General features: G+C 42.7%; 2 protein-coding genes and 1 non-coding gene across 3 annotated transcripts; 2 read left to right on the forward strand and 1 right to left on the reverse strand.

The window, feature by feature from the left end:
• Positions 1–3,492: 3,492 nt before the first annotated feature.
• On the forward strand, positions 3,493–4,956 carry LOC115594666 (paired box protein Pax-6-like). Its single transcript, XM_030438865.1, has 3 exons — positions 3,493–3,694; positions 3,844–4,022; positions 4,137–4,956. Exons 1-3 carry the CDS (start codon positions 3,565–3,567, stop codon positions 4,755–4,757), a joined length of 930 nt encoding a protein of 309 aa, XP_030294725.1. The 5' UTR covers positions 3,493–3,564; the 3' UTR covers positions 4,758–4,956.
• A 57-nt stretch (positions 4,957–5,013) lies between these two features.
• trnat-agu (transfer RNA threonine (anticodon AGU)) lies at positions 5,014–5,087 on the forward strand. The gene has a single exon. It is a non-coding gene; the product is annotated as a tRNA-Thr (tRNA).
• Positions 5,088–6,514: 1,427 nt separating this feature from the next.
• Positions 6,515–11,660, reverse strand: vtnb (vitronectin b). The gene is made up of 8 exons (XM_030437115.1): positions 11,398–11,660; positions 10,393–10,509; positions 10,045–10,287; positions 8,770–8,909; positions 8,483–8,639; positions 7,365–7,523; positions 6,967–7,287; positions 6,515–6,853 (listed from the first exon to the last, which is right to left on the reverse strand). The coding sequence occupies exons 1-8, from the start codon at positions 11,459–11,461 to the stop codon at positions 6,717–6,719; spliced, it is 1,338 nt and encodes a 445-aa protein (XP_030292975.1). The 5' UTR covers positions 11,462–11,660; the 3' UTR covers positions 6,515–6,716.
• Positions 11,661–14,735: the final 3,075 nt, after the last annotated feature.

Consider the following 14,735-nt stretch of genomic DNA (forward strand, 5'->3'; position numbering starts at 1 on the left):
CTTTACCGCTGTGTGCCTGTATGTCTTTATTCTTATAATACTGGACAGTCAAACACAAAACCGGTCTAAATATTGAATGTTTCAGGTTAAGGGTACATTAATTGTAGCTGTTGGAAGATTAGGTTTGCAGTAGAAAATGAAGCATCCATCTTGATAGCAGACAAACATGATGCAACCTGATAAAAGTACTCAGGCTCCACTGATCAGGACTTAAGAGCGTAACAATAATGATTTTAAAAAAAAAACTCTAAAATAAATGACTACGTTGAGGGGAAAATGTTAATCTTCTATAACAAAAATAGTTTAATAACCTGTTTTTTACATTCTTTCTGAAGTTTTGGAAGGCTTCATTTAGCCTCATTTATTCATGTATTTGTTTGTTTATATTCATTAGATGAATATTCATCCACTGAATAAAGGTGGAATGCGAAAACACCCAAATTCATTATGGAGTACATGTAAGATCCATATGAATATTACATGAGTAAAAAAAAAAAAAAAAGTTTCTCATATTAAAAGTAATTGTCTTGTAATAAATGTTCTGAAACATTAAAAACTGCAAGTTAAAAAATTGTTAGTAAAATGAGTTAAATGAAAATGTACTATTGGCTCTGATGCAGAAGCTAATGTGCAAAATAACTAGTAACTGAAGAAATAAAATAAATGTATTTTTGGAGTATCAGATAGATAGATAGATGGATAGATAGATAGAGAGATAGATAGAGAGATGGATAGATAGATAGATAGATAGATAGATAGATAGATAGATGCTGTGTAATGCTGCCACCTAGTGGCTGCTTTTGATCTCGCGCTCCTTTTGCCTCCATAGCAACAAGAGGACAGTGATGGAGGAAGTATTCAGATACTTCACTGAAGTACTAATACCACCACTGTAAAAATATAAGGCTATCAGCACCTTTATATGTTCTACATTAGACTTACTTAAATGATTTAATGATCAAATTATTATTTTTGACAAATCCATAGTCAGAATTAAAGTGACACAAACAGTCCAGCAAACTGAAAGAAAGAAACGACAGCAAATCCTCATTTTTAAGAAGTTCTCATGTGAAGTTCAACAATTTATCAGCAATCAAAACTTTTCTTTTTATGCTATTGGACAAATCAACTCAATGATTAACATATACGTGTGTACTGCAACAATACAGCATGATTTAAAAGGTTCACCATATTCTCCATTTTTGGTCTGCAGAGTAACTTCTGTAGATGTTCAATTAATTTAGTAAAAACGTAAAGTAGTTCTCTGAAATGTGGTCAGGTAGAAGAACAAAATGTCATGAAATGGATGAAAATATTAGTCCAGTAAATAAATCTACCTTCATACAAGCAACTCCGTGTTTCTGTTCAGGGCTCACAGAGGTGTCGGCTGCAGCCAAGATTTTAGAAACACTGAGGTCATCCATCCATCCACCCATCCATCCATCCATCCATCCATCCATCCATCCATCCACCCATCCATCCATCCATCCACCCATCCATCCACCCATCCATCCATCCATCCACCCATCCATCCATCCATCCATCCATCCATCCACCCATCCATCCACCATCCATCCATCCATCCATCCATCCATCCACCCATCCACCATCCATCCATCCATCCATCCATCCATCCATCCATCCATCCATCCACCCATCCACCCATCCATCCATCCATCCATCCATCCATCCATCCACCCATCCATCCACCCATCCATCCATCCATCCACCCACCCATCCACCCATCCATCCATCCATCCATCCACCCACCCATCCATTCATCCACCCATCCATCCATCCATCCATCCATCCATCATATTTATTATATAAATCTAGATATCATTCTGCATGCTTGGTTAATAATATCAGTGCCAGCACACAGAAAAGACGAAGATAAGTAGCAAATACGCCAAATTTTGACGTATGAAACTTATTTCTGTCCCAAAAAGAACCTGTTAACACTTTTTAATAACCATCATTAATAAATGGTAAATGTAAAGTTAATAAGATGTAGTTACGTAATTTAACGGTTAAAGAAACTCTCAAATGTCTCATACAACATTTATAAAACAATTGTAAAGGTTCAAAAACATCAATTACATCAAAATAATGTTTATAAATGAACTACACATTTGTTATAAACCTCATCAACTGAAACTTTCCAGTAAAGAATTGTAAATAAATGGCAAATTAAGCATTTTATTGATTGTTAACAGTGAAATAATATTAACTAAAGTCTAATTAAATATAAATGTGCCTTTTATAATGTACAACTGTTCATTTTAATGATATAATAGACATTATAAAGTATTAACAGATATATTCAGATATCAGAGACCCAGAAAAGATACCGAGGACATGACGTCAGCTGCGGTCCTGCTGGGCTCTGCAGCATGTGACCCGGTTTCGACAGCCCATCTATTTTTGGTATCAATATATTGTGTTGATGTGCGTCATGTGAGCAGCAGCAGCAGTTTGAGCTATGATCTTAACGCTCCATTGTCCATGAAAGTAGGAGTGGATGTGGAATACTTCACCGCTAATCTCAGCCGATCATCAGGTTAATGCGTCATCATCAGCTGGAAAACCATCTCTGACATCACGTGCTCCTCATGTGACCGTCAGGATACCCGTCTTAGCTCTTCTTATGTTTTTGGGGAAATTCAAATCTAGTTCCTAATGGCTCCCAAACACCGTGGGTCTAGCACCAGCCCCGGAGCTGTCTGCGCACTGGACTGACTGCGCGTTATCCGGTGTTTTGATGTCTCGATCGGTGGAAACGCAACCGACCAGGAAGGAGAACAAGTAGCCCGATTTGTCACCTCGACACATTATAGCTGACTGAAGCCTCACACTCCGGCGGCTTCAATACACTTCCACTGTCCACACACACACACACACACACACACACACACACACACTTTTGTTTCTTCTGGTGCGCACCAGGAGGCAGCGAGCTGTGGAGGAGAGGATGTGCCACAGACTCAAGTGTCAGAAAAAGTGTGATTGTAGCTTCACCTGCCTGCTTGATATATATTGGCAGAATATACTCCGGAGATCCCTTCAAATGAAATAAAACGACTATAAAAGGCAGAAAACAAACACATTTCATCAACAACCTGTGCGTAAATGCCTAAATATTGAATTATAAAGTGGACATATGGGCGCATGTTGTGCATTTGACCCTCAAACTAAACTCTTGCGAGTGCGTAAAAATCAGTTTAGATGCAGAGTTTTACCATAAAGATCTCAGTGTTGTGAGCCCTGACACTTCTGCAGGACAGGACAAGCTCCGTCTAGCCTAAACGGGCATATTAATGGGTCATCGGGGATCAAACAGACACCGATTAGCCGGGCAGCCGTTAATAGGTGTGCAGCACATCAAAGGCACGCGTTTGTAAGGCTCGACAATATCCACTGAGATGGGTGCAGGAGGGGGGAGAGAGAGGGGAGTCGTTGTGTGCCTGTCAAGCAGAGTATAAAAGCCTCAGGTATCCTGCGTGCTCACCAGTACCGAGGAGACACTCATCGAAACACACACTCTCTTTTGCTCGATATAGAAGAATGGCTTTTGGATTGGATTTAACTGGAGGAAGTGTTTCTGAGATGAACACGTTTTACTCGGGGCACTACTGGCCCGCTGCGTGTCTGGATATGAACGACAAGGACGATTACGCACAGGACTCCAGCAGAGGTGAGTGACTCATTACCTTTATTTCACCTTTTATTACGATTGTTTTGAGTTAAGTGTAAATATATATCTGTACTGAAATGTGTTTGGGTTTAATTTAGAGGTCAGGAAAGCTCATTAATAATCGTCACTATTTGTTTTTCTCCCTGTAGTGCACCATGACGCTCCCCACAGGACGCGCTTGGCCACCCAGCGCCGCCGGAAGCGCACGACTTTCAGCAAGGCGCAGCTGAGCGAGCTGGAGAGGGCCTTCTGTGCCACTCAGTACCCGGACATCAAAATGAAGGAGTCCCTGGCAGCTAGAACTGGACTACTGGAGTCTACAATTCAGGTATAACATGTGCTTCACACACTGCCCGTGCGAAATTTTGATAGTGATGCGTATTTTCTTTTTCTTTTTCTACGTGTTTCCTGAAAACTGACCACTGATCATTCTTTTCAACAGGTCTGGTTTCAAAATCGACGCGCACGCTATTTCAAGAGCAAGAAACCATCCAGAGAGGTCCACAGACCCTCCACAGACCACCTCCACCCGCACTTCACCTTCACCACAACTCCCGGTTCGCCTTTCCCCTACTTGGCTCCGTCGTTCCCTCCGGCCCACAGCCCGCCGTCCCCACCAGGCTACCCTGCTCCAAGCTTACCCGAGTCCACCAGGCTCTCCGCCATGTCCCTGCCCGCACCTACATCCCCTGTCGCCGCCGACCAGGCTCCATCCTGCCCCCCGTACGGTCTCCACGGAGCTCCTCAAACCCAATTCTACCAAACCGCAGACTTTACGCACTACTGCCACGACGTGCTTCCACACAGCGGGCTCGGTGATTGGGATCTAACAGAGGACTTAGAGGCTTTCCTTGCGGGAGCACAAGGGTCCGAGCCTGAGGGGAGCCGCTGCGCTGCAGTCGCGCATCCCGGACCCAGTGAAGGCGACCAGACTCTGCCGAACCAGCAGAACTTCTCCAGCTGTGAGGAGGACCTGTCCGACCTGTGCTTTCAGGACCTGGGCGACTTCAGTGTGTCGGATTTGGACATTTCTGCTGCAATGATTGATTATCTATTAGGTTGACTGATCGAACAGAGATATGTATTTAATGTAAAGTTACACATTGTAAATAGTCTTAGCTTTAACAGAGTATTTATGACGACATCGCCTCGCGGATGGATCTCATGTGAACAAGATGTAGTGAAGCATTCAGAAATGTTGATTCTCATATTGTGAAGTGTCACATCACACGAGCGTTACAAATAAAACGTTTTAATTTAAACCGTCGTGCCGCCGTAGTTTTCATTCATAAAGTCTACTTCCGCCTATGTCGTCACGTGGCGCCGTGGCTTAGTTGGTTAAAGCGCCTGTCTAGTAAACAGGAGATCCTGGGTTCGAATCCCAGCGGTGCCTTTTAGTTTCGACAATGACGCGTTTGTATGAAACTGTTTGAGAGACTGAAAACTGTATTTTTATACTTCACTAACACCCGAAACATAAAGTAACATGATGTTCGACACCGGAAACAGGAAGAGATTTTTACGAGATAGCAAAAAACAACAAAAACATTTTTAAAAGTGTTAAAGATCTATAATTTCACGTCTGTCCAACAAAACGATCAATCTAAGACATCCAAGTCCTTCAAGTTATGTCTCAAAAAATAACAGCAAAACAAAATAAATGCCACAAAAGAAAAAAACAAACTAAATGTGCATTAAAAAAAAACAACTCTAAGTAGGGAAAAGCAAACATTTTAGATATAAGTTTGGAGTCTGGCTTTTATATTAAGTCCATTGAAAACAAACAAAAACAAAACAACTAAACTGTGTCCTCCCTCACTGTCTCTTGTCCAGCAGATGGTGCAGCTCATTCAGGAAAACAACCGTCTACTGAGCTGATTGAAGGAGTTGATGTCAGCACAGAGTCACAGTGCAACACAGCTTTACTTTAGGAAGGCTGCAGGTGGATATTTACACCAGCAGAGGCCAGTGTGTGCATCTATTTATAATCACCAGCATGTATGTTTGAGCTTTTGTGCATATTTGAGCTTTAGATCTTCCAAATGACATTGGAGGGACTTGACTTTGGGTGTTGAAGTAAAAAAAAAAAGAAAAAAAGGAAAGTAAATTGATTTTAAGTCCAAAAACAGATGCTTTATGATGACAGCGTCCCCGTCCTACACTCCCAAACCGTCAGTTTTTGACAAGTTGTCATTTATTTTAGGACTTTTATGGTCAGAGTTTGGTTTAAGGTCAGTGATAAGGGTACGGCTTCCAACACAGCATCTCACAAAATTAAGCCATTTTCAAAGGGAGTCTGGGGACTTTTTTTGACGGTCGACAAAGAAGTAGCCTATATTGGTTACTGTTTGTTAAATGTGACATGTTTACTATCAGTAACATGATATCTTCTCTCATCAAGTGTGTGTAAATAGTGAAATCGGTAGAAACAGTGTGTTGAAACAGCTGCTAAATGTCCTGAAGCAGACACACTGATGTGCCGATGCTGCAACAAAGTGACACCTTTTACAAGAATTGAAAAACTTACAGTATTGAATTTATTGCCGAATTTGAAAGAAGGCATCAGTGATTTTGAATTTGCCAAAAATGTTTAGAGAAATGATCTGTAAGTTTCTCCTCACACAACACCCCTCAAAATGACATAATTTGTTAAGGGAATCTGGTGTTGAGTTCAGCAGTTGGATCAGTTGAGACAGTGTTTGCAGACATCAGCTGCTAACATTCACACACATGTTGACACAGTCGTGATACCTGGCCGTGTGTGAGGTGTGTGTTGCCTTTACAATCTGGACAAGAATAACTTTGAGCCCGACGCAAGAATTAAATCTTATTAAAGTTTATTAATCATGCAGATTTTCAGCCGGTCAGCCTACATATACAAACACATACAGAGGGGACGTTGTGGTGTCTATCACGAAGAAAGAAGAAATCTGTAACAACTAAATAACAGAAGCTATTATACGTTCACGTCGTGGTAAGTTTGAGAATTATCGCTAAGAGATGTGAGGTTTTTTCCTCCCGCCTATCTCTTCTCTGCCCTCGCGGCGTCAGGTGTGTCCTCGCCCTCACAGCCCAGCCAGTATTTCGCAATGGATCGTGGGTAAGGAGGTCTGGCGGAGTCCACGCGTTTCTTCTTCAGATCCACTCTGTAGTATTTATCTGCCGGCGTGAAAAGAAACAGAAAGGGAGGAGATTACAAAGAATGTGTTTTATTCTCGTCGCCTCAGTTTTCAGCACCACTAAGAGACAGAAATGACTCCATGGATTCTCACCTCTCTTGAAAAAATAGACGTTTTGAACCGGGGTGTACTCTTGTGTCCGCGTGGCGCTCTCAACCATGATGTCACTGTAGTCGCTGTAGTCGCTGTAGTCAAACAAGTCGTCTAAACCGAACAGATCATCGAACACGTGGCGAGTCTTCCTCCCTCGCTTCTTCGTGGGCCTCCTCCTCCGGCTGCTCCGTCTCCTGGCCGGTGGAGGAGGTGTGGGCTTGGGACTGAGGTGGACTCGTCCCACCATAGCAGCGTCTACAGGGGACCTGATGCCCTGCCAGTCCCTGCTGGTGTAACGTGGGCCTGTTCGGTCACTGCTGACTGAACGAGGAACAAAAACATTAGAGACACACACACGTGAATACACCAGAAAACACACAAACACAGGTGAGCCTTACAGGAGCTTCCAAACAGGTCAGTGAAGAGACTCTCCAGCGTGTCCTCGCAGTAGAGGTCCGTGTAGCGCGTGAACAGCACCGACGGGGACGACCTGCTCATGTGGACGCACTCCTCATGGGAGGGCTGGTGCTTGAACTCATACTGGTGATACTTGTCATCTGGAGAAAAGGACGAACACACGAGAGTATGTGATGTTTCCCGACGGCTGCCTGGTAAGATTTTACCCACGCTCGCTTCCAAAAAGTTTAAAAGTTCTGAATATCTAAACGTTCAGCTGTCACTTCAGATCAGATGTGTAGATGTAGATTTTGTTAAAGTAGAGATACAAAAGTGTAGAAATATTCTGACTTAAGTAAAAGTACATTCAAGTTTTTCTTCTTGTTCCTACGGTTAAATGTTTGAGCGTCACTGTGTAGAACCATGTGTGCAGAGTTTGACACCAGGAGGCTGTTTTTCACATTTATTGCCGAAAGTGTACATTTTTTCTGCGCTCACTGGAAATCTGATTTTAAGAGGCGGGACTACAAGCACGATTTGTGACATCACAAACAGTTCCGAAGCCAATCTTGGTCCAATATTCAACTAACACAAGTGTGATGTGGAAACTTGAAGCCTCCAGTACACACAGAATGGACTTTACAGTGAAGAAGGAGACATTGTGTGTCATATATACTCATTAGTTCATGAAATCTTTATAAAGGGAGGATCTGAAACATCACACTCAACAGTATGAGATCTTTACTGTACTATAACCCAAAAAACTATCATTCATTCACGGTATTATAACTCTTATTATCAGTTTCAAATACTTCTCTCATAATTTAAAACACATCTATGGCATTACAGACATTTACAGAGATTTTGATCAAATATTATTCCAGAATTCAATGAAAACGGTTTATCACTGCGGCTCCAGTGTGGATACTGGGCACAAGGAGCTTTTAAAGGTCCAGTACGTATGATTTAGCAGCACCTAGTGGTGAGGTTGGAGATTGCAGGTGAAAGAGGATCCACTCCCTCAACACAAGGTGCTCATACACTAATGAAAATACATAATTAATCCTACGCACTGGCCCTTTAAATACTGAACAATATCATGCATCATTTTGTAAAATACCTTTGAAAAAGTAAGCCTTCTCTTTGCCCCGGTGACTCGGTGCTGGTACGGCAAACGCAGCATCGATGTTATCTGGTATGTCGTCGAAGCCGACTGAAATGTATCGTGGGAAGTCCTCATCCAGGACGTCACCTTCAAACCGCCAGTACTGGTTCCCCTGAAGAAATACAGAGTCCAAAGCCGTGAGAGCTTTAAATACTGAGCCTTCATGTGTCTGTAGACCAAGTTCCTAAAAAGGGAACAATGCTAAAACAACTGTCATCCAGGTCTGCTGTAGAAGCTTCTACCTTGAAGATGTAGGATTTCCCCTGGCAGTTGATGCGTGTGAATGCAGCGTCGATGGGCCCGGGGATCCCCCACACATCCTGGATGAGTTTGGGGTAACCGGGAAGTATGGACTTGTCATCCAACTCGAAGAAATATTCACCTCGGAGGAAAAGCACAAGACTCATTTCAGTTTATTCAAGCAGGATGTGACAACTCTTCTGACTTTATCTAACTTCACAGGTGGATGAACTCATGATGATCCATTATGATCATCTTTAAAGGACTGCGACAGTGATGTGCACAAGGGCGGGGCAGGTGGGCCAGTCGCCCCCCCTCGTGGCCCAATTGTTGAAAAATGCGTGCTAAAGTGCCCTCCTGAGAGCCAAAACGTGCGCCAAAGTGCCTTCTTGGGAGCCAAAAAAGCGTGCCAAAGTGCCCTCTTGGTTGACAACACACACTAAACTGCCCCCTTAGCTGGTTAAAACATTATAAAGTGCCCTCTTGGGAGCCAAAACATGCCCTAAAGTGCCCTCTTGGGAGCCAAAACGCGTGCTAAAGTGTCCTCTTGGGAGCCAAAACACATGCCAAAGTGCCCTTTTGGGAGCCAAAACACACACTAAAGTGCCCTCTTGGGAGCCAAAACATGCCCTAAAGTGCCCTCTTGGGAGCCAAAACGCGTGCTAAAGTGTCCTCTTGGGAGCCAAAACACATGCCAAAGTGCCCTTTTGGGAGCCAAAACACACACTAAAGTGCCCTCTTGGGAGCCAAAACGCGTGCTAAAGTGCCCTCTTGGGAGCCAAAACACATGGTAAAGTGCCCTCTTGGGAGCCAAAACGCATGCTAAAGTGCCCTCTTGGGAGCCAAAACACACGCTAAAGTGTCCTCTTGGGAGCCAAAACACACGCTAAAGTGCCCTCTTGGGAGCCAAAATGCGTGCTAAAGTGTCCTCTTGGGAGCCAAAATGCGCTAAAGTGCCCTTTTGGGAGCCAAAACACACGCTAAAGTGCCCTCTTGGGAGCCAAAATGCGTGCTAAAGTGTCCTCTTGGGAGCCAAAATGCGCTAAAGTGCCCTTTTGGGAGCCAAAACACACGCCAAAGTGCCCTCTTGGGAGCCAAAACGCGTGCTAAAGTGCCCTCTTGGGAGCCAAAACACATGCTAAAGTGCCCTCTTGGGAGCCAAAACACACGCTAAAGTGCCCTCTTGGGAGACAAAACACACGCTTAAGTGCCCTTCTTTTCGCTTCTGCCCTTCAAAAAGTCTGTGCACGCCACTACACCTCAAGACAGAAATGTACCTCTAAACGCATAGATGGATCCGTTCTTCAGCTGCAGAAAGGCGTCAAAAGCTCGACCGCTGCAGGGCGCCGCGTCAGGGTCCACGGCTGATGTGGGTCCTGCTGCGGTGGGCGGTGGAGGAGAGGCCGGGCTGGTTACTGCAGCCGCGTCGGAGGTTGGTTGCATCGTCACGGTGGCCATGATGGGAGTCGTCGCTGCTTCTGTTACTTCATCCGTCTCCTCGAAAGTGTCACCGCGGGCAACTGAGGGAGGAGAGTTTGGTCACATGAAGAACCAACAAGAACTCTCTTCATTAAAACACAAATAGATGAATCAGTGAAAGGATGATATTCTGAGACCAAACTGACTCTTTTTAGGGCAAATGGTGTCAAAGTCCCCACAGCAGCTTCCGTAGTACACACACATGGAGTCACACTGACATTTCCTCAGCGGGTCGAAGGAGCCGCAGCGACCCACACAGGTCTCTGTGGAAAAGCAGTTCATGTCAGTGTGAAACGGTTCGATCAGGAAATACTGCGTCTGAATTCATACTGCAGTAAAAGTACAGAAGCCAAATGTGCACGAAGAATCAAATGTAAAAGCATCACGGCGACAGATGAGCTCCTATACTTTTAATAGAACACGACTGGATTGTTCCTGATGCTGAGTCATTAATGCGACCTGTATTTTACTGCTGTGGCTGCTGTGGTTTTAAATACTTTAATACATACATTTTCAGGAGGCCATAAATCAGACGGTTCGTGAGAAGATTAACGGTGAAATAATTGTTTAAATGTGTCAGATTTTTCTAATCTTTGCTCTGTTATTGGAAATATTTGTTGTATAGACAAAATTTAATGACGTATTTGTTTTAGAGGATCCTGAGTTAAACATGTTGGGAACTGCTGCTTTAATCTGATGATATGTTGTATTTTACATGTTTATGCTATTTTTTCCCCCTAAATTTTTAATCTGACAGTAAATATAATCTGTGAAATAACTGGAAACTAACAATTCAAAGTTGATCTTAAGTTCAGAACTTCAGGGTCACAACTCCAAGAACTTGCTAAACTTTTTTAATGTCTATGTGCTTCTTTGTGATGCTACAGCACACACATGTACAAATACATGATATACAATATAGATATAACACAGTGAATATAAAACACTTTGATCAGATACTAAAAAGCTTAAGAATAACTGCAAAACACACGTCAACCTGTTTATTTTTATTTTCAGACACACTCTCTGCGAAATCACTCCATTCATTATGTTAAAGATAACAGATTTTATGATACGTAGAGGTGAAATATGAGGGTAAAGTAATAATATCAGATTTTAGATGCTAAAAATCTAATTCCAGGACGATTTACCTTCTGCAGCGAAGGTGGCGTCCAGCAGGAGGACGAGGCCCAGCAGAACCACCGCTGGCTTCATGCCGACCCACAGAAAAATATCCCACTTTCGAAAAACAACCAACTAAGAAACTTTACTTCAGAATCAGACTGCGCACTTTACTGCCTGTTTACCACAGACTGGTTCCAGCTGAGTGCCCCACTTTGGGGTGCAGCTCTGTGTGCAGATGATCAATACGTTGTGTTCAGGAGCTGCTGACCCCCGGGGCGGCTGCCCTGCTGATTTGTCAACACTCAGCTGTGATAATCATTAAACTGTGATTGCTGATCTCTGTCCCGTCTGTCCCACAAACATCGTCCCAACATGACGACTTTAAGGCTCAAAACACATCCAGTCATCAGGAGGATTTAACTCCTGACATCAACGTCTGAAAAACAAGTCAGGTAATGAGAATATTTCTTGCTCTGGCGTTTGTCTGTTTGTCTGAATGCTTCTAGATTAGGAGCAAAACTACAAATCAGACAAGAAACTACAAAAGTGTGACATCGTCTTGTGAAGTCGACATAGACTGAATATACTAAATGTAACTTCTGGGAGAGTAACTGAGTATCTGAGCTCAGACGTTGTGTAACCAGGACAGACTTTTTTTCCCTCTATTGATCTGTGGTGTAAAAAAACAACCCGAGAGCAAACACATACCTCCCTCCACATTCAGCCCTGATAGTAAAGTGACCGACTAAAAAAAAAACAAGAAACAAAGGAGGAGAATTCTTGGCGTCTGTGGAGCAGCTGGTTTGTTAAATTGTAAACGACCGACATAAAAACTGTTGGATCAGATTCAGCACCACGGAGAGACGCAGAGGCTGAAACCTGGACTTCAACTGGCGCCGGCGGAGGGATGAAAGCGGTGTTATTGCTTCCTCATCACCCGGTTAAACATTAAAAAATATTGTTTGTTTGAAACAAATCTCTCTGTACAAGACGAGTGATATTCAGGCTTTCATCTAAACTCAGAGTGTTCGAGCCTGCAGAGCCATCAGAGAGCAGACAAATCAATGCAAACAATGAAGGTCGTCGTGTTTAATAATATATTTGTGAAGTGCAGTGAAAGCTGCTCGTAAACCTGATAACCTTGTGTAACCTTGACTGACTATTAGTGCAGGTGGACTTTGGATCTCAGCGCGGCTCGGATCAGTTGCTGCCTTATCTCTAATAGCTGTCAATTAATAAGACATGATATTTCACAACACCATTTAAAGGCTCAATTTAAAACATTAAAATCACTGACAAGTGTTTTAAATCATGGCTGTTATTATGATCATTCAGATATCAGATTGATTTGATAGATTTAAGCAGCAAAGCAGCAACGACCTGCTTGTTTTTTCTTCTGGTGTCGTAAAGATACAGAAAGCAGAGCAGAAAAACAGCCTCCTGGAGTTTATAATCATCAAGATTGGAATCTAAAATGAGATGCATCGACAAGAATAAAGTTAAAGGTGTTATTGAAAACATTCCTTCTGTAAAAAAATCTTGTGATCGGCTCCAAACGTTGTGAGGACAGTCAGACTTCTTACACAGACTTAAACTAAACAAACATTTTACAACGATTCATTCACAAACTTTTTATTCTGCACCTTTCTACAAGCTGTGGGTTCATTATTTTAAAAAGGAGAGATTTGCGTACATGAACGTGTTTCTGGATTCTGGATTTAAGATGAGAAAAACATGTTTTATTGTAAAAACACGTTTGGACATGATGCAAAATGTTTTGTTTTGGAATTTTAGGATGAATTTCATGATTTGGTCCTGTTTGAGTTTTAAAGTTAATGGACTCAGAGGAGAATTATCAAAAACAAAGTGGTTAAAACACCGACATCAGACACATCCTCCTCCTCCTCCTCTGTGACCTGTGCACCAGCCCGTCCTCTGCAGCCCGGTGTTGGACTCTCTAACCAGCAGAACCTCCTGAACACTGAGTCCAGCAGGGCCGTGTGCTGTTGAGTCCTCTCCTGTTCTTCCCTCTTCACCTGCGACTGCACATGCCAGTACATAGTTCTCATTATCAAGTCTGAGGACGACACGGCGCTGATTGGCCTTATCAGTGATGAGCCGGGCCCACAGGGAGGAGGTCCAGGACCTGGCAACAAAAACCAGGTCCAAGGAGCTCGTTGTGGATCGACTGAATGGAGGTGGAGCGTGTCTATTTTTATACTATAATCTAAACCTGCACATCGCAGCACACGTTCACACTGTTTACTCTTCACAGAACTTTTTAAAGGTGCACGATGGAGTTTTTTAATCAGAAGATAAAGACCCTCCTCGGCTGAGACACACAAAATAAATAAACTCTCTTTGTCTTCATGAGTGAATTAACACCGACAACACCTTCTCAGGCTGTTTTCTGTCTTTTTAGTTGCTGGGACTTTATTTTTCTCAGAGAACCGCTGGTTTATTCAGTTTGTATTATTCCCTGATATCAAATTCAGTGCCTTTTTAAACAATGTCCATACTGTTAATACTCTTCCTAATATCTACAGCTCTCATATTCACCTGTCGCTGTTTACATTTGGACGTTAATTGTTGTTTTCATTTCTAATTAAATGCTGAACCGCATTTTCCTCGTCTCAGTTTTTTCGCTCTCTGTGCAAAGTTGAATTTAAAGTCTGATCTAATCAGTGATGAATTATTACAACCTGGAACAAATGAGCATGTGAGCTCATTAAATGGAAAGAAAGATTTTATGTGCATCTCCTATCCATTGTCTTGACCTTCGTGTGATAAGGAGTTATATACCAACTTAATATCCGGTAAGCGAACGCGTCAGCAGCTCTTCTTTTGACGGGGGGCCGTCTTCCCGAACACAAAGATCACCGAACCTTTGAACCTTTCATCACAGAAGGTGCATCGTAACAACAGCCGGTTATTAAATCTGCGCTAAAAACAGTTTGCAGCTGATCTTTGAGTCTAAGCCTGGTGGTCGTTCCTTTGACAATCATCGGTGGTAGTTACATCTTTACCGAGCGATGCAACGCTTAATAAATCACCGTGACGGTCATTTCTTTAAGTTCACTGTAATATAAACTTTTCCTAAACTATTAAATAACTTTATTTGCTCGAGAAGTGAATTATTTACCAGAGAGAACATCAATAAAGCTGCGATTGTTCAAGAACGTCTGACGCCTACATGTTCAGTTTATTAAAATACAATCCTGATATTTAGCAGATTTTTTTACAACCACAATTTGTACAAAATTAAGAAGTGAGTCGGGAACTTGAGTTGAGAAAGAAGCCATGTTCTCTCCGCACAGACGGTGTTTTATGACTGAGGCTAATTGGAGCTATCCTTATCTGACAT

This window comes from Sparus aurata, chromosome 13, assembly GCF_900880675.1.
Source record: "Sparus aurata chromosome 13, fSpaAur1.1, whole genome shotgun sequence".
Classification (NCBI taxonomy): Eukaryota; Metazoa; Chordata; class Actinopteri; order Spariformes; family Sparidae; genus Sparus; species Sparus aurata.

Bases quoted from the DNA above. Each gene is read 5' to 3' on its own strand.
- vtnb (XM_030437115.1), bottom strand. From the start codon at position 11,461: ATGAAGCCAGCGGTGGTTCTGCTGGGCCTCGTCCTCCTGCTGGACGCC. The intron at 8,910-10,044 runs GTACATTTCTGT...TTTTCCTCCGAG, and splicing joins ATCCATCTATGCGTTTAGAG to GTGAATATTTCTTCGAGTTG. The intron at 6,854-6,966 runs GTGAGAATCCAT...TCACGCCGGCAG, and splicing joins CGTCTATTTTTTCAAGAGAG to ATAAATACTACAGAGTGGAT.
- LOC115594666 (XM_030438865.1), top strand. From the start codon at position 3,565: ATGGCTTTTGGATTGGATTTAACTGGAGGAAGTGTTTCTGAGATGAAC. The intron at 3,695-3,843 runs GTGAGTGACTCA...TTCTCCCTGTAG, and splicing joins CGCACAGGACTCCAGCAGAG to TGCACCATGACGCTCCCCAC. The intron at 4,023-4,136 runs GTATAACATGTG...TCTTTTCAACAG, and splicing joins TACTGGAGTCTACAATTCAG to GTCTGGTTTCAAAATCGACG.